The sequence below is a fragment of the Nerophis ophidion genome, linkage group LG14, assembly GCF_033978795.1.
Source record: "Nerophis ophidion isolate RoL-2023_Sa linkage group LG14, RoL_Noph_v1.0, whole genome shotgun sequence".
NCBI classification, from domain to species: domain Eukaryota; kingdom Metazoa; phylum Chordata; class Actinopteri; order Syngnathiformes; family Syngnathidae; genus Nerophis; species Nerophis ophidion.
This window is the reverse complement of record NC_084624.1, coordinates 16,041,596-16,068,423: the sequence shown is the minus strand read 5'-3', so window position 1 is coordinate 16,068,423 and position 26,828 is coordinate 16,041,596. Positions and strand designations below refer to the sequence as shown.

The 26,828-nt window shown below is 36.6% G+C and overlaps 1 protein-coding gene across 7 annotated transcripts in view; it reads right to left on the bottom strand.

The window, feature by feature from the left end:
• The window catches only part of LOC133568194 (anoctamin-1-like), a 198,580-nt gene that overhangs the window by 34,689 nt on the left and 137,063 nt on the right, over positions 1-26,828 (bottom strand). For 4 of the 7 annotated variants that reach the window (XR_009809548.1, XM_061919953.1, XM_061919955.1 and 1 more), the window contains 8 exons: positions 23,766-23,848; positions 19,753-19,764; positions 7,444-7,518; positions 3,621-3,689; positions 3,322-3,523; positions 2,521-2,632; positions 2,349-2,406; positions 2,030-2,130 (listed from right to left, as the gene is read on the bottom strand). Coding sequence is in view for 6 of the 7 variants with exons in the window: in XM_061919953.1 (XP_061775937.1) it covers positions 2,030-2,130; positions 2,349-2,406; positions 2,521-2,632; positions 3,322-3,523; positions 3,621-3,689; positions 7,444-7,518; positions 19,753-19,764; positions 23,766-23,848 (712 nt within the window). In the remaining variant the exon portion in view is untranslated. The remainder of the gene's footprint in view (positions 1-2,029; positions 2,131-2,348; positions 2,407-2,520; positions 2,633-3,321; positions 3,524-3,620; positions 3,690-7,443; positions 7,519-19,752; positions 19,765-23,765; positions 23,849-26,828) is intronic. The other 3 variants (XM_061919954.1, XM_061919956.1, XM_061919957.1) reach the window with 2 other exon arrangements.

Sequence of the window (26,828 nt, the reverse complement as noted above, 5' to 3'; positions counted from 1 at the left end):
GGAAACACCGGCTGTGTTTGTGTTGCTAATAGCAGCTGCAATACACTGCTTCCCACCTACGTCTTTCTCCTTTGACTTCTCCATTATTAATTGAACAAATTGCAAAAGATTCAGCAACACAGATCTCCAGAATACTGTGTAATTATGCGATTAAAGCAGACTACTTATAGCTTGGATCGGGCTGGAAGAACATGTCTGCTACAACCGGTGACGTCACGCCTCATCATTCCGCGACGTTTTCAACAGGATACTTCGCGGGAAATTTAAAATTGCAATTTAGTAAACTAAACCGGCCGTATGGGCATGTATTGCAATGTTAAGATTTCATCAATGATGTATAAACTATCAGACTGAGTGGTCGGTAGTAGTGGGTTTCAGTAGGCCTTTAAAATCTTGGCCAGTACCTCAAAATCTGCACTCATTTTTAGGATTCATCAAAGATTATGCCATCATTTTAAAACCCCTTTTAGAACCCCACCTTTACTAGTCCTCAAAAAACAAAATCAACACTGTGAATTACTGAGACCCGAAGAACTCCTTTGGAAGAAATGGACCTCAGCCTGTCAGAACTATTTTAAAACTGGGATTGAAAAATGTACTTCTGCCCCAGTCCTTCATTTTACCACTGGAAACGGCTCCGACTTACTGCCGGCAATGCGGACCAAGCTTTGACACTGAACATACAGGGAGCGGACCGCCACAATCAGACAGTCCCCATACTCTCTGACTACTCCTCACAGGACTTCCACAGTCAAATGCCGTTTTCAAGTCCACATAGCACATGTAGACTGGTTGGGAAAACTCCCGTGCACCCTCAAGGACCCTGCTGAGAGTCCATAGTTTTATGACCAGGACGAAAACCACAAAGTTCCTCCTGAATCCGAGGTTCGACTATCCAGCACAGCCTCCTCTCCAGTACATCATACCGGGAAGGCTGATGATAGCTGGAACACACCCTCCGATTCCCTTTCTTAATGAGAGGAACCACCACTCCGGTCTGCCAATCCAAAAGTACCACGCCCGATGTCCATGCAATGTTGCAGAGTCTTGTCAACCAAGACAGCCCCACAGCATCCAAAGTCTTAAGGAACTCCGGGCGGATCTCATCCACCCCCTGGGCTTTAACTACCTTGGCAACCTAAGCCCCAGAAATAGGAGAGCCCACCACAGATTCCCCAGGCACTGCTTCCTCATAGGAAGATAAAGAGTTAACATTGTTATATGTTGTTTTTGATTGGTTTACAGAAGAAGTAAACATTAGTTTTTTGCTTAGAGAGTTGATGTGCACATTTGAATGCTGCTCACAGGTTCCATTGGAAAAATTACGCCGATTGACCAAAATGTGTGCGGAAGTTGCGAGCATTGGACAAATTTGGTTAAATTTGTGTAAACTGGCGTGATGGCAAAACTATGAAATCCTGAAGGGTCTGACAATGGGTTGATTAACATGATGAATCTATTGCTACATCTTTGGGTACAAGTGCAAAGGCCTTCTTATTCCACACATCAGATGATTCCTTTTTTTAATGTATCTATCAAAACCTTCAAATCCCCCGCCTTTGCTGAAAAGTTCAAGAGTATCTCAGCTGGAGTTAAGATATCATTGAGAGTAAGTTACTATCAGTCATAGGTACGGCACTCGAATGACGTAGACTGATTAGAATAGAATAGATTAGATTTTGAAGCTAGATATTGTTAGCTCAACTAATAATTAGCTATTGTTAATTTCTAGCTCTTGTCCCAAACTGAGCTTTGAAGTTAACGACACATTGTAATCAACCAATACTGTATTGAACCAACACACAGTATAATCAAATACAAGGTAACACCTTGAAGAACCAAGTATTGTTTTCCCTTTCGCCAACACTTATCTTTTGCACTTATATCTAGGATTCATTTAAATTCTCTTGGTAACTTACTCCGTAGTTGACAGCCCATGACGGAAAAGGCAAATAGAGGACCTCTAAAATGTAAAATATCTACAATGCAACTGCATTTTCCCATTAGTTCCCAGCTGATGCAAACTTACGGTATTCCGATCTCAAAAAGGTTGTTTTGAATTAACTGCTTTCCCAGCATGGTAATACTCAACTGGATACACAACTCCATTAGGCAGCCTCCATGAGTACACTGTAAAAAAAGTATAAACAATAACATTAGCAGTAGCAATAGTTGTTGCAGGTTGACACTCATTCATTGATCTAAAGCCAACATGCCTGATAAGTATGATATACTCATGCACTGATATGCTCATGCACTGATGTGCTATGATATTTCTTTTTAGAAAGTGGAACAACAATCAGCTTAGGTTGTTTGCGTTGGGTCTTAGGTTGATTACCCAAAGTTACCTCTTCCATTCGGTAGGATTCAAACACATACAAGTAGTTGCCTGGTCGGCCAACCAGTCTGTTGATAAAAAAACAGTGTTTGAGTTTTACAAACATGCATTTATTATCTACAATGCACATGTATAATATTGAATATTCAATCAAATCTAATATTAAAATGTCATTCACTAACCTTCCCCTGAAGAAAGCAATGTAGATGATTGGTGTGAAAGCATTAACAAACTTCAGAATGAATGTTTTAAAGATTAGTCTCTCCTCAAAATTCTTGTCCGTTTTTGGAACCTCTAAAAAAGAAACAGCATTTAGAGATTTAGACCATGGTTGTCCAAAATTTTTGACTTAGGGACCACATTGGGCTACAAGAATTTGGCCTTCTTATCACAAAAATTCATCCCATTTTGTCCACCACTGGCGCTGAGATCATTATTGATGCATTCGGTAAGTCGAGTCTCGATTACTGTAATGTAGTATCACCCCTCTGTTCATCAGTTGGTGACGTCTCTGAGCTGCTGACTCGTCTACATACAAGAAGATCCCCTCCTGGCCTCTCTATGTACTAACCTCCATGACCAAGAATAGTTACTTGACGTTAGCTCTTATAACAAAAATGTTGCTAAAAGTTGGTTAATACTGTATGTAGATCACTGTAAAAATGTTGCTAAAACTTGGTTAATACTGTATGTAGATCACTGTATGGGATGGGATGTTATTGGCAGTTTTTGGATGTGTTTTTAGAGGGCTTTATCGGTGGGATTGATTAATCCCATTAGCTACATTGTTAGTCACCTCTTGATTGCGTTTTGTTTGCTATTTAGAATACACAAAAAATAGAAATCCATGTGTTTTTGTCTCACATTAGGAATATAGATGGTAGGCAAAATACCCCCCAAAATTGCACTTCCCCTTTAAGGGTGAGGTCATGAACTTCATCCAAATATCAAAGTAAAACGTTTTGATACTTTAGCACACTCACCTAAAACAGTGAGCCATCGGGCTACAGCACCATACACCTCGTCCAGTATGAGGATGACCACAAGGTTGATAATGGCTGCTGTGGTTTTGACTGTAAGTTGTACATGGTTTCGTGTGATTGGATTGGAGCTCATATGTAGAGCAGCTTTTGTGGAGATCCGGTAGAGAATGACACCAAACACAATGGCAAATGTAACACCGATCTGACAATAAAAAATGGCAGAGTTACAAATACTTCATAAAATACAATATAAAACAAAACATATATATTTTGAAAACATAGTAACTCTAAAACATTACCATTAACAACATCGTGACCAGATTTGTCATGTAGGCAGGGAGGCGATCTTGACATGTAAGTTTTTCCATCTAAAATATAAGCGAAAAATATAAACATATCTATTTTATTAAGTGTGATGGCCATTGGCGACATACAGTATATGATTAATGAATATAATCATTTTCAATAAGACGTTGAATATAAAATGTTTGAACATTGATTTTTCAACATAAGTTGCTGATACAAAATGTGGGTATGGATACTCACTGTTCGTCAGGGAGCAGTGGGTATAGGCAGAGAAACAATTAAATCAAATGCAAATAATAAAAATTATGTTGTATGTCAAACATGTTTGACTTTTCCTTCTATATAACATTTACAAATGAAAATGTATTCCTGAACACCAAAAGTGCAACAATAACAACAACATCACAAAGCAAAATGATGGTCTATATATAAGCAGATTACAATTATACACATTTACATTAATATATTTGGAAACCATCTTATGAACTTTAATAGGAGAATAGGTGATGTGAAGTAATCATTTGTATTTACATTATTTGATATTGTGCTTGAAAACCCTGATCAGGTAAAATTTCACACAGGGCCAGCAGCCACTTTGACAGCAGAGTGCAACAATGCAGTAGGGGGCAGAGCCTGGGCAGTGTCATTGAGTGGAGGTATGCCCCAAATTTCCTCCTCAATCAGCATGATTTGTCAGCGCCTGTTCACAGCACAACTGCTCCGAGTCAGGCAATCCAAATGTTGGTTACTAAGCTCAAAGCTCTGTCTCTCTGTGTTGCTGGCTCTCTTCAGAGAAAGAACTCCGGCATCGGGTAGTAAGCTAAACTCCACTATGTCCTCCTCTGACAAACATTTGCCATATTTCGGCAATCTTACTAATAGTTGTCTCCGTCTCCTTTGTAGACAAATTAGCCCTGCATGTGAGTGCAAGATTAGCACTACCATGTGCTATTGGAAATAAGTGTTTAAAGTGAACCTACGGTGTGATTTTGTTTTGAAAGCCCTGATTGGGAAGAATCTTTATTTGCCATTCAAGGGGAACGCCCCCTTGAATAAAAGGCGCTGAGTGTGTTTTGTGCCTGCAAACCCTGCTTCTGTGTGCTGGTTTGGGTTCAGACTTTACAATATATTGCTTATATTGCTCAAATGTGGCAAAGATGGCTTTCTTTTACATTGGAACATGTAAATCTAAAGGCTTGGTTTAGCGTTTAGGACATAACTCAATCAGGACTAAACTAATATTGTTTAAATCAATCCACACTAATCTAGTTGTTTTCTGAGATCTTCCTTAACTTCAGATTATCTTAATTTGTTCCAGAATCAAGACTACTGAGTCTCACAATAAGGTATTAAACCATAACTAAGATCACGTTTTGGAAGGTGAATTATATACAGTATTTAGACATGGTGCAAAGGGATGCGGTGGACTGGAATCCTAGGATGAACTTTTTCAATGTACATTTAGCAGTGTGTATCAGAATTGTGTTAATCAGTAGTCTGACACACACGGAAGAAACAAAACAAACAAAACAAACAAAACATGCAAAGTGTGTGGAGCTGGAGTTTGATGTATAACCTAAAAGGAAAAACAAATTCGATAATGCATTTTATGAATGTATTAGGTCAGTGGTTCTCAAAAGGGGGTACGCCAGGGGTGTCAAACTTAAATATAGAGTTTGCCAAAATTTAAAACTGAACAGAGCCGCGGCCAAGGTTGAACAAATTGACCTTTTAATAGGGACCCAAACAAGTTTTGCATTGAATATTGAACAAGCAAGGTTTATATAACGTTATAGTGACATGTCAAATCGAGTTTTAAATAATAATAATTAAAAAATATCAATAACTTATCAAATAAAATTGAAATAAAAATTTAATGCCTCTTTTATATTTGCAGCCCTCTGAGGTAAATATCAAAATAAACTTTTTCCACAGGCTAATAATACATTTGCAAATAAAATAACAATAACACATTAATCAAACATTCAAGCCTTGAAGTAACAAGAGAAAGTGCATGAGTAAAACATTAATTATTGCTTGGGGGGGGGTATATTGTAGCGTCCCGGAAGAGTTAGTGCTGCAAGGGATTCTGGGTATTTGTTCTGTTGTGTTTATGTTGTGTTACAGTGCAGATGTTCTCCCGAAATGTGTTTGTTATTCTTGTTTGGTGTGGGTTCACAGTGTGGTGCATATTTGTAAGATTGATAAAGTTGTTTATACGGCCACCCTCAGTGTGACCTGTATGGCATTCACTTGTGTGTGTGTGTGTGTGTAAAAGCCGCATATATTATGTGACTGGGTTGGCACGCTATTTCTATGTAGGAAAAGCGGACGTGACGACAGGTTGTAGAGGACGCTAAAGGCACTGCCGTTAAGGCACACCCCCAAAATGGCCGTCCGGGTAAAACTGGGGAGAAATTCGGGAGAATGCTTACCCCGGGAGATTTTCGGGAGGGGCACTGAAATTTGGGAGTCCGGGAAAATCGGGAGGGTTGGCAAGTATGAGTATTAGTGGTGAATGCGGTGTTACAGCGGCACTGCCGCTGTATAAAACCGGTGGGCCAGCTCTAATGTTAATTTCATACTGCCTCAAGGGCCAAATGAAATTACACGGCCGGCCAAATTTGGCCCGCGGGCCAGAGTTTGACACCCTTGGGGTACACGTACCCCTTGGGGTACTTGAAGGTATGCCCAGGGGTATGTGACATTTTTAAAAAATATTCTAAAAATAGCAACACTTGAAAAATACTTTATAAATATATTTATTGAATAATACTTCAACAAAATATGAATGTTTCATAAACTGTGAAAAGAAATGCAACAATGCAATATTCAGTGTTGACAGATAGATTTTTGTGGACATGTTCCAAAAATATTGATGTTAAGGATTTCTTTTTTTGTGAAGAAATGTTTAGAATTAAGTTCATGAATCCAGATGGATCTCTATTACAATCCCCAAAGAGGGCACTTTAAGTTGATGATTACTTCTATGTGTAGAAATCTTTATTTATAATTGAATCACTTGTTTATTTTTCAACATGATTTTAGTTATTTTTATATATATTTTTTCCAAATAGTTCAAGAAAGACCACTACAAATGAGCAATATTTGGCACTGTTATACAATTTAATAAATCAGAAACTGATGACATAATGCTGTATTTTACTTCTTTATCTCCTTTTTTCAACCAAAAATGCTTTGCTCTGATTAGGGGGTACTTGAATTAAAAAAATGTTCACAGGGGGTACATCACTGAAAAAAGGCTGAGAACCACTGTATAAGGTGAAAGCAAGAATACATTTTAAGTCAAAATTATTGTGAAAAATCATCACTAATTGAATCAAACGCAAACGGTGCATGTAAAATATTTTCAGTTGTCATAAGTGTTTATTCATCGTGAACTGTGAGTGTACTATTCCCTCCTAAGAGACGTACTCCTCAATATACAAGCTTAATAGATCAACTTTGTGTGCCATAAAGTTTGTATGTGTATTCAAACACAAATACATAGACGAATAAGTAGATCAGACCAAAAGTATGCATTCCAAACAAGCATGTGAAGAATCTGGGGGCATTTCCAAAATAAAAGCGTTAAAATCAAACAAAAAAAAAATGTTTTACTGTGACTGAGTTAGGAATTATAGGGAAATACAATGAAGTGTTTTGTTCAAAGGCTCAGGCGTGAGACATTTTGGGTGACAATACAAAAATAAGAGATACTTCCATTAATAGTAGAGTTGCGATAACTATATATAGTTTATTACATTGCAATCAGTCACTTTGCGACCGCTGTTTCAAAGGCAAATATGGTGTTACCTTGTATTGTGTTTTGTGATGTCTGCTCAGAGACTTCTGCATGACTTGGAATTCATATTCAGCTCTTGGATGGTCCTATGTTGGTGGTGGACAGGAAACACATTCAATGTGAGGATAGATGTCAAAGGTAAAGTTCATCAAGAATGGTAAAAACAAGTAGCTCGTCAACTTGATCATAAACTAACATTTTAAACATTTTAAACTTTTTGATACTTTATATATTTGGACAAATATATTTCAAGACCAAAACGTAGTATTTCCTAGTAACCAATAATGAATTGATGTCAAATAATTCATGATTAATAGGAAACACTATATTTCGTTTACATATTGTTGTTAACCATGAGTGGTTCAGCTCTTTGTATAAGTCTGACAAAAATATTTATAACTGTTTTTTCAGAAAAGGTTTCATAAGTTTATTTCTCCATAAAAATAGGTTTATATCACCGCAATTAAATATTGATGGTGTGCGCAATGGTTGTCATAAGTAAAATACAATAGTAAGATTCTACTGTAGTTTTTAATTTTTGTACGAACACATTTCGATAGGCTTTGACACAAATTTTTACATAAATTTGCCCCCGTTATCTTACAACCAAACATTACACGTAACAAACACATCTGTCATTTTGTGGAATGTAGTGTCAGACAAATAATGATTAGGGGATTCTGGCGGTATTTTTTCACTGAGTACGACTACAAAAACTTTCAACATGGGAAAAAAAGTTGGAAAATTTAATGGAAAAAGCTGAGAAAAACTAATGAATTCAAGAAAGTACGTAAGTGGCGCTCCCATTTCCGCCTTCATCACTGCTGTTGCCAATAAGTGTTCAATAAAGTTAAACATTATGTTAAAAGTAAATTTATACATTTCATTCATAAATCATATATTTATTTTAGATGTTCTGCATATTAAACAAATATTGCTCTTCATGAAATGTGTCTTGTCTTTAGAATTATGGTTGTACAGAACAGATTATTTTGAGTTATATGAATTATGTGAAAACATTTCTTCAGCTTTCTTACAATTAGTTTTTTTGTCCGACTTTTTGCTACAGATTTGAGGTACAACTGCAGTAAATTAATACTAACTAATACTGAATCCTAATGAACATAATGCAAAATAGAAATACAACCTCTCCTAAAAAAATGTAATGACAATCTCCAAAAATTCATTTTATATACTATTATAACCATCATACAATTGTTATTTCTGCCCTGTGAGTGGCTAGTAAGTACCTTATGGCCTTTGGAACAAACGGGACATTAACTAAATGGATGCAAATGTTTAAATGAATTTTAGCAGTGTACCGCAATGCAAAGATGAAACATTTGTAATTATTATATTCATCCAGTACTGTGAAGTATTGGTCTTATAATTATTATATCAGTTAGCTTAGAAATGTTACACTTTTTCTGTTTATGGCACTGCCAAAAAAAGGTTGTATTTTTTAAATTTTTATTTGATTTTGATCCACTTCAAATCCAAGAGATAAATGTTTGGATGTCTTTAAATTCAATTAAAAGATTCAGATTAATATTAGTTTGTATTTTCTATGCTTGTATATCAACTTCAGTCCAAAACAAAAATGCCAAACATGCAATGTTTTCTCATTTTAACCCTATCAAGGCCTTAGAGTCAAATTACGTCAGTTTTTAATTATAATACAGTTGCATACAATTAAGTTACTTCACACTTATCAGATGTGAAACCGGGTACAGATCAAAACGGAATAAAAAAACAATATCCTTGTCATATATCTGCCGCGTTTGAACATCCAGGGCCTTATAATGCATATGATTTCAGTTCAACCGTAATCATTGAACCGTGTGACAAATAGAACATAGAAATATAATGTAGCGTCTATTGATTGCATTCATTTTTTTTCACGGTTAATAGCTGTTACACTCTACCATGTAACCCAACACAGACACAGGCACATGCTCACATACACATGCACAAACACAAACGCACTCGCACACGCACGCACACACACACTCACAAGCACACACAATTATCATTTTAAAATTTCAAATTTTCAAATACATATCGTACTAATGGCCCTGTTAGGTTTTAGTTTAATTTAAAAGTTGGATAACAAATGTTTATATTGATAACTATAATGCCGATTTTAAAATGATTTCATTGAAGATTAAAATAGCAGTGGTTCCAGTATTTGAATCGTGTGCATGTGTGCCACTTGAATACATGGTGTGGAATAAGTGCAAAGTCCATTGCAGCCTGGAAACACAAAGTAAATTTTTTTTTTTTTTTTGCAAATTGCCCCGACACATTTTGAGCAGTGAATATAACCTATTTTTTCCTCCAAAATACAACTCTGAAAGTAGAAAATGCATGATTTTCATAGAAAAAATATAAAATTGTATTTATAATGGGAGTCAATTTCACTCTGAGGGTGTCGTTCACATTAATCAATATTCAATCTTCCCAGATAGCAGTTCATACTGCACCAGATCCAATTTTCGAATCACCACCACAATCCAAATGATTGTTTAAGGCCTGTTTAGGTGAGGACTCTGCAGACCATGGTAAATGACCATGATTTGAAATTTACCAGTCAGCGTGTGACGTCATTGCAGTTAGTCACACAAAACTGCAGAAGACAGCGAAAGGTCTCAAAAATAAGGGTATTTTAAATAAGTATAAGTATTTTTTATAAACATATTGCTCGTTATGAATGTTTTTGTTTGGCGGCTCTAGTTAAAATCATCCTTTGAGTGGCACAACACTTTTTGTGGTTTTACCGTTGGCTAACTTTATTATAAGTAGTGGTTTCTTGGAGAACATAGTGTAAGAGTACAGTTAAATTAAGTAACATAATAGGTATGTCTCTTATGTAAGCTAGCTTCACAATTGAAAAGTTGCAATTTGAGTTTTATTTTACTAAGCAATTTGTCCAGAGTGTACACCGCCTTCCGCCCGAATGCAGCTGAGATAGGTTCCAGCACCCCCAGCGACCCCAAGTGGGACAAGCGGTAGAAATGGATGGCTAAGCGGTAGTTAGCTGGTTAGCATGTAGCTAATAGCAGTTAGCCTTTTCAAATTAGATGTAGGAGTGTGTTGAAAATTGCCAGGAAGCGTCAACTGTAATCTTAGATTAAGACATAAATTACACATATCAAATAATGTCCGTGCTTTACTCTTAATGTTTACCGTGTAACACGACTTACAAACTTGGGAAACACGACCCACCATCGTCTTTAACATTATTGTTTTTACAAGGGCGCAAGCAGCTATAGCTAAATGAATCCACTTCTTAATTAAGATTAAAACACAATTCTTGTTACCTAAATTTACTTGAAGAAATGGTGAATGTGAGCTGCAGGATATGAGGCACATGAGTTTGCTTTTGTAATCCATTCAAGTGGCGGTTGCTGTTTTCCTCTATATTTTGGGTCATTAAAAAAACAAAACTGATTTTAATTGATCATGGTCAAAGTGTTGATGGTATAGCGCTAAGCATAAAATCTGCATGGTATATTTATAAATGCTTTACAAACATATTTTCACATTTAAAAATGTGCATTTCAACTACCATTGAGCAGTAGGTAGTTCACCATGTCAAGCTATTTCCTGTTGGATATGTTGGAAGCCTTTCTAAAATGAAAGGGCATGTAAATTGTTATAATTTGTCTTCAATCATTCATCCTACCCAGATTTTTGACTTGTTTTTTATCGGGGGACATGACATCAAGCAGATTATCTGGAACATCCTGTCACATAATTTTTTGACAATGTGGCCAAGAAAATATCATGGAAAAGAGCAAATTGAAAAATGACCCTCCGACAAATGGTATTGAGAGCAGCACTTTCACATGAGTATATTAAAAATGCCTCTGGATGAAGTTTGATTCATAGAAACAAGTTATGTTATTTTGGTGGTATATCTCCAAAAAGTTTTGGTAAGAATGCCATAGTGTGTAAATTAGTTGGCAAGAATGTTGATGAACACATATACTGTAGTTGAACACACACATAATGCTCAAATTTTCTAAACATATCTAAAAATATTATAGGATGTATTTTTTTGTGCAAAAAATTGTACGGTACTATCTACTGTTTTAAGCAGATAAAGAATAACTTATTCTTTGCACTTAATACTTTTTGTAGCAATAAATATTAGTTTATTGATTAAAGCGTGTTAATTGTCAACATTCCTGCCACTTCATCTTACACAGATGTCATTTTTACCAAGTCATTTTTTTGACAATACTACAATGATATCATACTGTTGCTTGAATGCTGTGAGGATTAGGGATGTGATAAAAAAAAACGTTTTTTGTTCATAACTGGTTCCAAGTGTATCAATTCCTTGCATCCATCCATCCATTTTCTACCGCTTATTCCCTTTCGGGGTCGCGGGGGGCGCTGGCGCCTATCTCGGCTACAATCGGGCGCAGTCGCTTAAAATTTTTCCAAACGATTCTCTTAACGGTTCTTGCAGGTGAGTACGTCATCATCCTATGCACATAGTGATATCTGAAAGCAATACGGTGGCGCCTGGGCAGAATAAGCGCTCAACATTTTAGAAGAAAAGATTGAAACTGCACTATTTATAATAATTCCAAAGTAGTTATTTCATCAAGAGGAGGACATACAAGCAATATGCTGAAACATTTGAGCACATAGCATGCAATAACTATAAATGAATGTAGCGTTTTTGCACCATCACAGGCATCAGTCATCTGGTGTAAATACAAACCCCAAAACCAGTGAAGTTGGCACTTTGTGTAAATCGTAAATAAAAACAAGATACAATAATTTGCAAATCATTTTCAACCTACTGTATATCCAATTGAATAGACTGCAAAGACAAGATAATTAAAGTCGGAACTGGAAAACTTTATTTTTTTTGCAAATATTAGCTCATTTGGAACTTGATGCCTGCAACATATTTCGAAAAAGCTGGCACCAGTGGCAAAAAAGCCTAAGAAAGTTGAATAATGCTCATCAAACACTTATTTGGAACATCCCACAGGGGAACGGGCTAATTGGGAACAAGTGGGTGCCACGATTGGTCATGGTTGAAAGCAGCTTCCATGAAATGCTCAGTCATTCACAAACATAGATGGGGCGATGGTAACCACTTTGTGAACAAATGCGTGAGTAAATTGTCCAAAACTTTAAGAACCACATTTCTCAACAAGCTATTGCAAGGAATTTAGGGATTTCACCATCTACGGTCTGTAATATCATCAAAAGGTTTAGAGAATCTGGAGAAATCACTGCACCTAAGCGTTAATATAACGGACCTTCGATCCCTCAGGCGGTACTGCATCAAAAAGTGACATCATTGTGTAAAGGATATCACCACACGGGCTCGGGAACACTTCAGAAAACCACCGTCAGTAACTACAGTTCGTAAATACATCTGCAAGTGCAAGTTAAAAGGTTTCTATGCAAAGCCAAAGCCATTTATCAACAACACCCCGAAATGCTGCCAACTTTGCTGGGCCTGAGCTCATCTAAGATGGACTAATGCAAAGTGGAAAAGTGTCCTGTGGTCTGACGAGTCCACATTTCAAATTGTTTTTGGAAATGGTGGATGTTGTGTTCTCCGGACCAAAGAGGAAAAGAACCATCCGGATTGCTATAGGCGCAAAGTTCAAAACACAGCATCTGTGATGGTATGGGGGTGTATTAGTGCCCAAGGCATGGGTAACTTACACATCTGTAAAGGCACCAATAATGCTGAAAGGTACATACAGGGTTTGAGCAACATATGTTGCCATCCAAGCAACTGTATCATGGAAGCCCCTACTTTTTTCAGCAAGTCATTGCCAAGCCACGTGTTACAAGAGTGTGGCTTTGTAGTAAAAGAGTGCGCGTAGTAGACTGGCCTGCCTGTAGTCCAGAACTTTTTTCCATTGAAAATATGTGGCGCAATATGAAGCCTAAAATACCACAACGGAGACCCCGGACTTTTGAACAACTTAAGCTGTACATCAAGCAAGAATGGGAAAGAATTCCACCTGAAAAGCTTCAAAAATTGGTCTCCTCAGTTCCTAAATGTATACTGAGTGTTGTTAAAAGGAAAGGCCATGTAACACAGTGGTAGAAATGCCCCTGTGACAACTTTTTTGCAATGTGTTGCTGCCATTAAATTCTAAGTTAATGATAAGTTCAAACAATGAATATCTTGTCTCTGCAGTCTATTCAATTTAATACAAGCTCAGAAGGATTTGCAAATCATTGTATTCTGTTTTTATTTACGAATTACACAACGTGCCAACTTTACTGGTTTCGTTTTTTTTTTTTACAACAGGCACTAATACTGCTTTTAATGTTTATGCTATTACCTGTTCAATTGAAATGAATGCCTTCTCATTCAGATTACAGTGAGGAGACATATTCTGACTGATTTCAAAGCAGGCGGTATTGGCTCAATTTCACGGCTGCCGCTAAAATTCACCGTGGCAGGAGCATCACTCGTCCAGTAACGACCAATGTCACCAAGCAGTGACTAAGTTTGTGGTCAAAAGCTTACAATCATTTGCCACATCGATGCTCCTTCGGTAAGTGAATGTTCAATTGTAGTCAGAGAAAAGTTGCATGAATCCTTCAACTCCCTTTTCACTCAGTCATTATATTATACATGTGAAACTCCATGTCTCTCGGAGTCTATCCCAGCTGCATTTGGGCGGAAGACAGTGTACACCCTTGACAAGTCGCCACCTCATTGCAGGGCCAACACAGGTTGACAGACAACATTCACTCACATAAAACACATTACATGCAAATTCAGATATGTCAAGGTTTTATTTAAAGGTGCCATTTCAATTTCATGTCAAGTCTTCATTAAATGGCCCTGCCAAAATTGCATTAATGTATTTTTTTTTTCAAATACCTTTATAACTGATAACGGTAACTCAGCCAGGATATGCTCATTTCAAAATTAGATTTACTGCCCCAAAATATTTTTGTTTGACCAATTAGAAAGTCTGTGAGTGTGTCACATCCAGGTTTTCAGTTACGCACCGACCGCCATCTTCATCGAGCTACTGCCTCTGGTAAAGTTACTGAACATGTCAGACCTTAGTAAATCTAAAAGGCGTCGTCATGATCCTCAACTTATCCATGATAAAGCCAGGAACAAAACGAGGATCTGTTAGCAGGGACGTGTTTGAAAGATGGAGACGATTGAAGGCAGAGAAGATTTTTTTCATCTGATGCCAAACTTGCTAATCTTTTCCTTGTTGGGTAAGTCAGGCATGTAAGTTTTCTTATTACTTATAATAAATGAAAATTGAAATTTAGTATGTACATTATATCGTCCAATACAGTCTTTGATCTTGTCTAACAGAGCTAGTATGTTTGTGTGCTGAATGGCGTAAAGCTCCATCACACTGGGATGATTAAAGTTTGTCTAAGTCTAAGTGATCCTTACTTAGCATGCTAGCCTGGTCAATGACACATCGACATATAGGCTAACAGGGGCAATATATGCCCGTTAGCCTGTATGTCGATGACTATTCCAACTGACAGGGCAACATATATTTTCCACAAATAAAACCTATGCGGATATGGATACCGTCAGTGCCTATTTCGTTCTCAATATGCTGATACGCTGAGGAAATGCGTTCCAATATTAGCACGGCTAATTGTGGTTTCTGGTGCTGTATGTGCATCGGGCACATATGGGATGGTATTTGCTTGGCACAATATGATGAGGTAGCGACTTGTCCAGGGTGTTCCTTGCCTTCCGCCCAATTGTAGCTGAGATAGGCGCCAGCGCCCCCTGCGACCCCAAAAGGGAATAAGCGGTAGAAAATGGATGGATGGATGGAATATAATGCATTTCATGTAATGATTTTCTACTTTGTGTGTTGACATGGTAGTATGCTATATGATTTATGCATAACGTGAACCCTCTTGCAAGAAGCATAAACAAGAGAAACTTACAGCGTAGGACTCGCCAATTGCCATTTGATGTTCTTTTGAGTAGGATTGGGATTCTGCTGCAAATCTGCCAATCTCTGTCATGGAGAGTGGGAGGGGACTAAAGAATTTTGACCGTGATTGCAGTTCCATTTCTGGCCACATTACTACATTAGGCAACTTTAATATAAATCGTTTAGCTTACAGTTTTTGAAAACCTCACATTTTCTGAAAAATGTTTTAATTCAATGTTTTGATAAGCTGTAAGCAATAAACATCAATGTTATATCAAAAGAAGGCTTTAAATATCTTGTTTGCATGTTATGAGCCTACGGTATATCATAGTTTAAAATTAGTTTCACCTTGTAAATTTAAACAAACTTTTGCACAGTATATTTTCTAAGTAAATGACAGCTTCTTAACAGTTAGAATTTTTTTTTTAAATGTTTCATTCTTGTGTAATTTCCACAAATGTTTAATTTTAAATCCTTTTCAAATTTTTTTTTTGTTAGACTTTAACACATTTAAAAAAAAAGAAGTTTTCAACAGGGTGGGGCCTGATTTTCATTGCAATCTGGTAACACCAGCACTCCTTTACTTATAAAAGTGACTTTGGAGTGAAATTGACCTAATATGAACACCAAAGAATATCCAATATATAAATAAATGTTTACACTTCACATCAAATTGTATATAAAGCATCTGAACTAAACAATGTTTGTGTTACTATAGGTGCTGAACGCAAATGTCTCATTTCTAAGCAAGTGATAGACAGGGACATAAACATGTCATCAGATGGTTTAATTTGGCGTCCGACTGTGTAAGTTGTCGTTTGGACCAATACTTGCGGGTAAGTTTAAATAAAACTAATATTTTAATCATCAAACTTCAACTTGTAACATAGCTAGAGTTTGTCTTAGATTGCATTGAATGTTGCATGATATCATAAAGTTGAATTTTAACAAATTAGCCACTTCTAAGTTTTTTATTTCTTTGTCTTTATTAAATTTCCCTAGGTCTGCAGCTCAGAACCAAGAGCTGGTTAATTCAAGTATGTTGCATTGTTTTAAGGTTTAGGTTACAATGTGTTTGTTGAAAATGCTAACATGATCTCAAATGTATGGAGGGTCAAATGGGACCAAATAAAATGAATATATTTTTACATTGAATGTGTCAATAATCATAATTGGAAGTAAATACATAAATTTGGGCTTTTTAAAAAAAACATTTAATGATTTAATAATTTCATTCCAATATTAAGTCAATTGTTGATCACATTTCATGATTAAATTAATTTCCTGATTTGTCGATTCATCTCTATGATGAACCTGTATGACAGGTTTATACGATGAAGTCAGTGGGTGGGCCAAACCGGAATCAAGTCCAATTATTATTTTGATTTGAACCATGGAACGGTGACACCTATACTTTCTTTGGAGTTCATGGTAAATATTTTAGACTTAGCACCTATTTTCCGGATTATAGAGTGCACCGGGATATAAACCACACTCGGAACGGCGTGGCTCAGTGGGTAGAGCTGCCATTCAAGCAACCTGAGGGTTCCTGGTGCGACCAACAGCTTCTGCCATCCTAGTCACTTTGAGCAAGACACTTCAGGACACTTCAAGTTAGGGCCCTGTATGGCAGCTCCCGCCATCAGTGTGTGAATGTGTGTGTGAATGGTCGAATGTGGAAAGAGCGTCAAAGCGCTTTGAGTACCTTGAAGGTAGAAAAGCGCCCATTTACTTAGAGGAAAAACATATTTTTCCATATATCAGCTGCAACTAGACCATAAGATGTAGATATACAGGTATACTATGTGAAATTAGTTATTTACACAGAAATATTTTGTAAATGTTAACGTACATACCATAATTGTTTCCAAGCTGTGTCTGTAATATGGCTGGTCTAACAAAACAGAAGTCAGCTAGCTCTCCAGTCAGCTATACAGACTCAATAACGCCATGGTGACATTTTGGTGAATTTACTGAGGAGTTTGTGAAACTGAAACAATAAAAAAATAATGCCATTGTAAGTAAATAATGCTATCAAAGACACTCGTAAATGTGTTAGTATATTAGCTAATGCTAACGACGCTAGCTTGATTATATCATGAGACCATGTACAATTATGCATGAAAACACACCTTCAGACTTCACACATGGGACGGTTTAGTCAGTAAGAATTGTTTTAGTTAAACTGTGAAATTTAAAAGTGTGGCTTTGAACGATAAATGAAGAATCCATTCGAGCAAAAACGCAATGGACGCTTATTTGCAGTTTACGCCATCAAAACAGGAAGTACATTTTCAACCTGCGATACTTGCAGTGAGCAAACTCATACAATAAATGGCATCATAGCACAACCTTGTAATACACCATTTCAGGCCTCTGTTTGGATTAAATGCAAACTATTAAACACATTATGGGCAGTAAAAAAAAAATAATAATAATAATAAATAGCCGCTTTCAAAATCTAGGAAAAAAAAGACCCACTGATCAAGAGCATGAAACTGTTAAGGAGAGTAATTTATTGAATAGTTGAGTTATTTCTGCATTTTCAGACCAAGACATTGACTAGTTCTCCTCCATTTCTCTGGTCAAAGTTCCACAGACAAGTGAAAGTGTTAGGACTTGCCCACTGACTTTGAGACTGAATTTGACAGATGATAAACAATTATGAAATACTTGAAGCATGAAATCATTTATTCTATAATAAAACATTTTTTTTACATTAAATAAAACAATGACAGATTTAATAACCCATTTATGTATTCAATTCCCATAGTAGATAATGACATTTTTAAGTCATTATCTACAGATGGATTTGTTTCCCATTTGACCCTCCAAAAGGTTGATTGCTGTTCAACATGTAAGATCTATGTTTAAAAAGGTCTTATCTTTCTGAGGAAAGTTGTTCTACTGCTGTGTCTGTGATACTTGAAAATGTGTATGGTCCTAAGATTTGAGTTTTGAAGGTTATTTTTTTATGTATTTTATTTATCATGTTTATTAATTTGGATTTTGTTCAGTAATTGTTTGTTCAAGCAATCTACAGTATTTCACAAACCAAACTCAGAAGAACATACTTTTACTGAATTTATAAAACCATTGGAACAAACACTACTTGAATATTGATGTTTACTGTTTAAACTTGAATAATTCAAATGGAAGTCTTGTTTTATTAGATATGCTATTTACATGTCTGTACAACAATGTGCTGCTAATTATTTGCAATGTCATTGTGCATTTTTTTACAGTCAAATAGCTTTTTTTTTTAAATAATGAAATGTATTGTCGTTATTACTTTAAATAGACACATTTTCTTTTCCTTGTAGACATATTAAAATATGATGCAAATCAAGGCCAAAAAAGTTTTGGTAATAAAGAACCGAATACATTAACACACCTAGTGTGTTAATTAATAACACCTAGCTAGTTAAAGTACTTAGTATGTTAATTTACCCACACTAGGTGAAATTAACCTCCGCATCCGATCCAAACCCTTGTTCTTCCCCTGGGAGGTGAGGGGAGCAGTGAGCAGCAGTGGTGGCCACCCCCGGGAAACATTTAGGTGATTTAACCCCCAATTCCAACCCTTGATGCTGAGTGCCAAGCAGGGAGATAATGGGTCTCATTTGTATAGTCTTTGGTAAAACTCGGCCAGGGCTTGAACTCACGACCTACCAATCTCAGGGTAGACACTCTAACCACAAGGCCACTGAGCAGGTCTAATATAATCCGGCCGAACAGAATATTTGGGTAATGCATATGTGCCATATTTGGGCCTTATGTGACAGGCTTTGGCCCAAAGCAGTTTCAGATCTGGCAAATGAGTTTATATCAGATCAGTGCCGAGATGGGTAAAACTGATCTGAACTGGATTTTTAAGCACATCCGGCCCATATCTGATCCAGTTATATTCTGCTATCTGGGTCGCATCTCATACAGAAAAAAACATAACACATTGACTTATTTATGCATAGTTAGGCTTAATCTTTACCTCACAATTTACTCATTGTATGCAAACTAATTTGACATCACTGAGTGTGACATCATATGATTAAAGAACCTTCAAAGGGTTAAAAAATGAAAACTTCCCAATTTTGGGATTTCTATTAAGGACTAAAGTTGATGACTGATTTGAGCCAACAATACAGGACTTCCATGTCCTATTTGGCTTTGGAGGGTTGTCCAACAATTTCAAGTGTATCATTTACCTTGAATTTTTTTAATTTAACATGGAAAAAAAACTCAGGGAAAATATTTTGATATGCAGTTTTCACAACCAAATACAATGAGCAACATAGAGTATTTGTCAATGAAGTGTTTTGCATGCAAGAGTGATTATAAGTATCAAAGAGAAAGGTAAATTAAGGAAATGTATACTTAGAGGGATATTATCCAAACCTTGAGTGCTTCCTGTGAAGAATAAACAAAAAGAGAGGAGGAGGGGGTGGAGGAGGGAGATCTAATATCAGTGAAGGCAACCTGGAAACCTCGACTATGTAGACATAATATTGTCCTTGGACTTTGATATTGCTGTATTTAGACAGGTATTCATAATGAGCATTCATATCATATTAATTTTGCCACCAATAGTTTGTCCGAGGTAACTGACATAAAACAAAACGTTAAATTCTTTTAATAACCCTAAAATAGTCATTCTATTAAGGACATCAAGGAAGTGGACACATTAAAACCTAAGCATTTGCTAACACTAACACATATATATATATATATATATATATATATATATATATATATATATATATATATATATATATATATATATATAGCTGTAAGAATCTGCTGTACGTTGAATCCCATTTTCCAGGAACACCAATACAGAAACTCACAATAACGTTTGGTAGAATGCTAAAAAGAAACCACTTAAAACAGAATGGAATTTTACATTATTTTACTGACTGAGACACCCATAATGTACATGAAAATAAAGAATGTAAGATTTACAATATTACCTGTTAATGGTAAAACACTGAATATTAAGAACATAGGAATGCCAATTCTCTTATTTCTTAAGCATCCTGCTCGATCGACATCTTTTGCAATCAAGCAAAATGCTACAAACATAAGGAAATATGAACACAAAAGGTACAAAACAACTACAAATGAATATAATATCACTTTTCCGCAGAACTTTGTTATGAAAATTGGTTTCATTGTTTGTGTCACGGGCTGGCTGCTCTGGAAACAAACCTTGCCCACATTGCTTGGTGCCTCGTCTGAGCTGTTGTGACATAGATTACATTAATAATCACTCAAAATCTCAGATTCCTCCCCCCCAAAATTTCTATTGTTCAAGTTTAATTATTTTGAAGATAACGCTGCACATCATAAAGGTCTGCTCCAGCAGATAAGGTAGTGATCCTTTGACAAGTTTTTAAAGAAGTTTAACCAACCTTAACCAACCTAGTCTTAAGAGCTGAATCCATGCCAGTAAAACCACCAAATGAATGACTACCAGTTCTGCCAATAGGAAAGTCTAATACCTCGCCAGGAATATGCCAGATATTCGTTGAGGTGAAATTTTCTAGGAAAAATTTAACCAAATACTTGTAAGTATTATTTTGAACCTGCGTAAATGGGAGAAAATCCTAAATAATTCAAACTTCTCTAAGCATTATTGTTTAAATAAATAATGTTTATTCCAACATTATTGTTTAAAACAAAGATTTGTTTTTAATAGATTAAAACACAAATCATTAAGTGCTCAATAATCAAAATTACGTTGATGCACATGTGTACGCAAACACCTGACCCCACTATAAAGTTTATGGGATTCATCGTCTTTTGTTGTTGTGTTACCATTGATATTGCACTTAATTTTACAATTAGGGCCTGATCTACTAAAGGTTTGCGTTAATTAAAACATGTGAACACTTGATAGCTCACAAAGTTGATCTACTAAGCTTGTGCTTGAGCGCAAGATCTCTAAAATGAGCAAAATATAATGAACAAAATATAAACGCAGAGTGGGTTAGACTGTAACTCCCTTTTGTGTGACTTGATTGAAATGCTCTAGCAGTTGGGATTTGGAGTAAAAATGTTGTCTTTATCCGTGATATTATCAATATAACTTTCTCTAAAGAAGGCGTTTATAGAGACGCAATGATGAGTAGGAAAAAAAATGTGGCTAAATATTAAATGTTCTTTCTTATAGGCTGTGCATCATTTTTTGTCACCTTACTGTTTACATAATGAAATAAAAAACCCAAACCATTTAAGTTGGCTCGCTGTGTAATTAGTAAATAAAAATAGAATACAATGATTTGCAAATCCTTTTCAACTTATATTCATTTGAATAGACTGCAAAACATAAGATATATATTGATCGAATTGAGAAACTTAATTTTTTTTAAGCAAAAAATCATAAACTTAGAATTTAATGGCAGCAACACACTGCAAAAATGTTGGTACGGGGGCATTTTTACTACTTTGTTACATGGCCATCTAACAACACTCAGTAAACGTTTAGGAACTCAGGACACCAATTTTTTAAGCTTTTCAGGTGGAATTATTTTCCATTCTTGCTTGATGTACAGCTTAAGGTCTTCAGCAGTCCAGGGTTTCCGTTGTGGTATTTTAGGCTTCATATTGCGCCACACATTTTCAATGGGAGACAGGTCTGGACTACAGGCAGGCCAGTCGAGTACCCGCACTCTTTTACTATGAAGTCACGCTGTTGTAACACGTGCCTTGGCATTGTCTTGCTGAAATAAGCAGGGGCATCCATGATAACGTTGCTTGGATGGCAACATACTGTATGTTGATCCAAAACCTGTATGTACCTTTTAGCATTAATGATGTCTTTACAAATTTGTAAGTTACCCATGCCTTGGGCACTAATACACCCCCATACCATCACAGATGCTGTGTTTTGAACATTGCGCCTATAACATTCCGGATGTTTTTTTTCCTCTTTGGTCCGGAGAACACAACGTTGACAGTTTTCAAAAACAATTCAAAATGTGGTCTCTTCAGACCACAGAACACTTTTCCACTTCGCATCAGTCCATCTTAGATGAGCTTAAGCCCAGCGAAGCGTTTCTGGGTGTTGTTGATAAATGGCTTTTGCTTTTCATAGTAGGAGTTTTAACTTGCACTTATAGATGTAGCGACAAACTGCAATTACTGACAGTGGTTTTCTGAAGTGTTCCTGAGCCCATATGGAGATATACTTTACACACTGATGTTGCTTTTTGATGCAGTACCGCCTGAGGGATCCAAGGTCCGTAATGTCATCGCCTACGTGCAGTAGTTTCTCCACATTTCTCTGAACTTTTTGATTATATTACGGACCATAGATGGTGAAATCCCTAAATTCCTTGCAATAGCTCGTTGAGAAATTTTGTTCTTAAACTGTTGGACAATTTGCTCATGCATTTGTTTACAAAGTGGTTACCCTCGCCCCATCCTTGTTTATGAATGACTGAAAAAAGGAGCTGGGGTGTCGCAGGACCCTCGGGTCCTCCGTCCCCTTAAGTGCGGACTCGTCGGCTGAAGGACACCCAGCTGTTCCCATTTAGTCTGTTCACCTGTAGGATGTTCCAAATATATGTTTGTTGAACATTCCGCAACTTTCTCAGTCTTTTTTGCCACTTGAGACAGCTTTTTTGAAACATGTTGCAGTTATCAAGTTCCAAATGAACTAATAATGTATTTGCACAAAAAATTTAGCTTTCCAGTTCGACCATTAAGCATCTTGTCTTTGCAGTCTATTCAATTGAATATAGGTTAAAACGGATTTGCAAATCATTGTATTTTGTTTTTATTTATGATTTACACAACGTGCCAACTTCACTGGTTTTGTGGTTTGTAGTATATAGGTTTTTTGAATTATTCGGTTTTCAACAAAAAACTGTAAAATAAAAAACATTGTCCACAAAATGTGTTTTAGTTCATATTTTTTGGGTGTCTGGAACTAAATATTTTTTTACAGGTTTGTGGTGGACCTCTTGGAACGGATTACTAACGCGGGACTACAATTAAAGGTATCTTACAGTTCCTTCACACATTGATGACACAGCAAGAAAAACAAGCTTTCCAGATATGTGTGAAAAAGCTATTTTTCATTCTCAACAGGTCGGTAGGGGAACTCGAAGTTGAATTAAGAAATTCAAAAGTTGAGACAAGACCTTAATTACCTGTGCCATGGTCAGACATTATATTTGAAGGATGCCTTCCTTTGTAAAAACGTGTGTAAGTTCAATAATTACAATGACAATGGGTATTACTATCACTATAAATATCTGCAAAACTACTAAGATAACAAAGGCATACTGTATTAAACCAAACTTTACTACGCAGTGAAAATGTAACAATGCCAAAGTTAATTACCACTATGTGAATTCTTTGCTCGTTATTTGAGTCGGCAGAAATGAATAACATAACCCTCTTACCTCCTCGTCTTCGAACCCGGTCAGGTCCCATTCATAATTCAATCTCATTTGTCTCCTCTTCCAATGTTCCATGAACATAGCAGCTGTAGTTCAAGGACAAAATAGATGACAAAAAAAAAAAAGTAAGCAAAATATGTATTTTTTTTTTTTTGCTATTACAAATTTGTCTTCTGAACTCACTTAGCACGACACCAAAGTAATCAAAGGAAACAGGTACTACATTTATTTTTTACATTCAGCAAGTTTGAATTTGACGGTTAACTTATAAAGTATGAATTTATTAGGGCTGTCAAAGGTAACACGATAATAATGCTAATTACCTTGATTGTTTACTATTTATGTTGACGCATCATGTATGAGTGTCGGCCAAAATGTTTTTTTTTTTTTTTTGTCCTGTCCAGCTTCTCAGGCAAATCATATAGTTGATGTAGAGGCCCATATCGGCTGTTCAGATTTACTTTACAAAAGAGAAGTGTAGGATACTTCTCTTGTTGCCTTATTTCAATTTTACTTTATTAAATGTATTTATATTATCATTTGGTGCAGCCGGGCCGGAGCAGGAGTGGATAGAAAGATATAAAAACGAAGACAGAGGGGGGAATTGTGGGAATACGAGGGGGATTAGACAGAAAGACAAAAACAATAGCAAACACAACAATAACAACAAAAACAACAAAGACAATAGAACATCACCAGCACATACGATATGTACAAATATGATCGTAAAAGTGATAGCAAAGAAGCAGCTAGTGAAATAAATAATAATATAGAATTGACAATAAGCATTTTTACACTACAACTGGAGCAATTCAAATACCAACAGAAAAAGCGCTATTGATCATGAGCAATACCAATAGTTTACCTCTATTATCAACAATACAGTTGTTCAAATGCAACAATACATATAAATAATAATAACTAGGGATTAAAAAAAAAAAAAGGAATACCGAAAAATGGAGAGGAAGAGAGAGAGGCAACTTATATTAAGCTTGTAGATTGTTATAGTAACAATGGGTTAAGCCGTCCAGAGAGCCCAACCCAAACAGCTGGTGTGGCGCCCAGGAGCCAGGGACCACCGCCCCCACGCAGCCAGGCCAGCCAGCGACGGGAACCCCAGAGCCCGGCCTACCACACCGCCCAGAAGAGCCAGCAGCAGGCCGCAAACAGATGCGCCCGGCAGACGACAGGGCACGAGAGAAGCAGCGGACGGCCAGACCCCAAGCCAGCAAGAGACCACCCTCCACACGAGTAAAAAGACGGGATCCCCCGCCCGGGGGTACCCAGAGACTCCCCGCAACCAGACGGGAAGACCGCCCCAGCCCCACCAGCACCCCGGGTCCCTACGCGCCCACTCCCACCCCCACGCCAGGCCACCCCACCCAAGTCGGCCGCCAGAGGACCACCCAGCGCAGGGCCGCGGGAACCACCCGCAGGGACCCCAAAGATGGAGATGGAACAACCAGCAACCGCCCTGTCGAGTACCCCCCTGAGGGAAGGGGGAGAAAATAAATAAATAAATAAATACATAATAAATAAATAAAGAACATAATAATTAATAAAAATTAAAACAATTTTTTAAAGAAGATCACAGACATGGTGACACACAAGATCACTACCCCAGCAGCTGGCTCACTCGCAGCAGCTCAGAATACCCTGCAGCACCAAGCTACCACAATGGACGAGGAAACTAGACCCAGCAGGCCCCAACCAAGAAGGGCACCCGGAATGGATGGACGGTGGGACCCAGGGCATCCAGACATGCAGTCCGAATGCAGTAGCCTGACCCCCGATTGACCAGCAGGCCCAGAGATCCCCAGAAATATACATGCACATATATATACATATACATACACATACAGTATATGCATATACGTATATCTACATATACACACGCGCGCATATACCCATATACATACATACACACATGCTTATTATATAGATACATATATATATATATACACATGCAAATAAACACATATATATATATATATATATATATATATATATATATATATATATATATATATATACACATACATACATATATATGCATACATACATATATACACACACAAATATATACATAAATACATATACACGCATACACATACATGTACACATACATATGCACATATACACACACATATACACATCTGTAAACACACACATACCTGTAACCATACATTCACACACATACATACATACTAGGGCTGCGAATCTTTGGGTGTCCCACGATTCAGTACAATATCGATTCTTGGGGTCACGATTCGATAATATATCGATTTTTTTTGATTCAACGCGATTCTCAATTCAAAAACGATTTTTTTTCGATTCAAAACGATTCTGTATACATTCAATACATAGGATTTCAGCAGAATCTACCCCAGTCTGCTGACATGCTAGCAGAGCAGTAGATTTAAAAACAAAAAAAGCTTTTATAATTGTAAAAGACAATATTTTATCAACTGATTGCAATAATGCAAATTTGTTTTAAGTATTAAACGAACCAAAAATACGACTTATTTTATCTTTGTGAAAACATTGGAAACAGTGTTGTCAAGCTTATGAGATGCGATGCAAGTGTAAGCCACTGTGACATTATTGTTGTTTTTTATTACTTTTTTATAAATGTTTAATGATAATGTCAATGAAGTATTTTTAATCAGAGCTATGCTGAAATTATAACTAATATTGATAATGTTGTTGATAATATTCATTTTTGTTTCACGACTTTTGGTTTGTTCTGTGTCGTGTTTGTGTCTCCTCTCAAATGCTCTGTTTATTGCAGTTCTGAGTGTTGATGGGTCAGGTTTGGTTTTGGAATTGGATTGCATTGTTATGGTATTGCTGTGTATTGTTTTGTTGGATTGATAAAAAAAGAAATAAATCAAAAAATCGATTTAAAAAAAAATTTTAATCGATTCTGAATCCACAACGTGAGAATCGCGATTCGTATTCGAATCAATTTTTTCCCACACCCCTAATACATACAGACATTAACATCCATCCATCCATCCATCCATCCATCTTACCAATGTTTTCCAATGTTGTAAAAATGTGTAG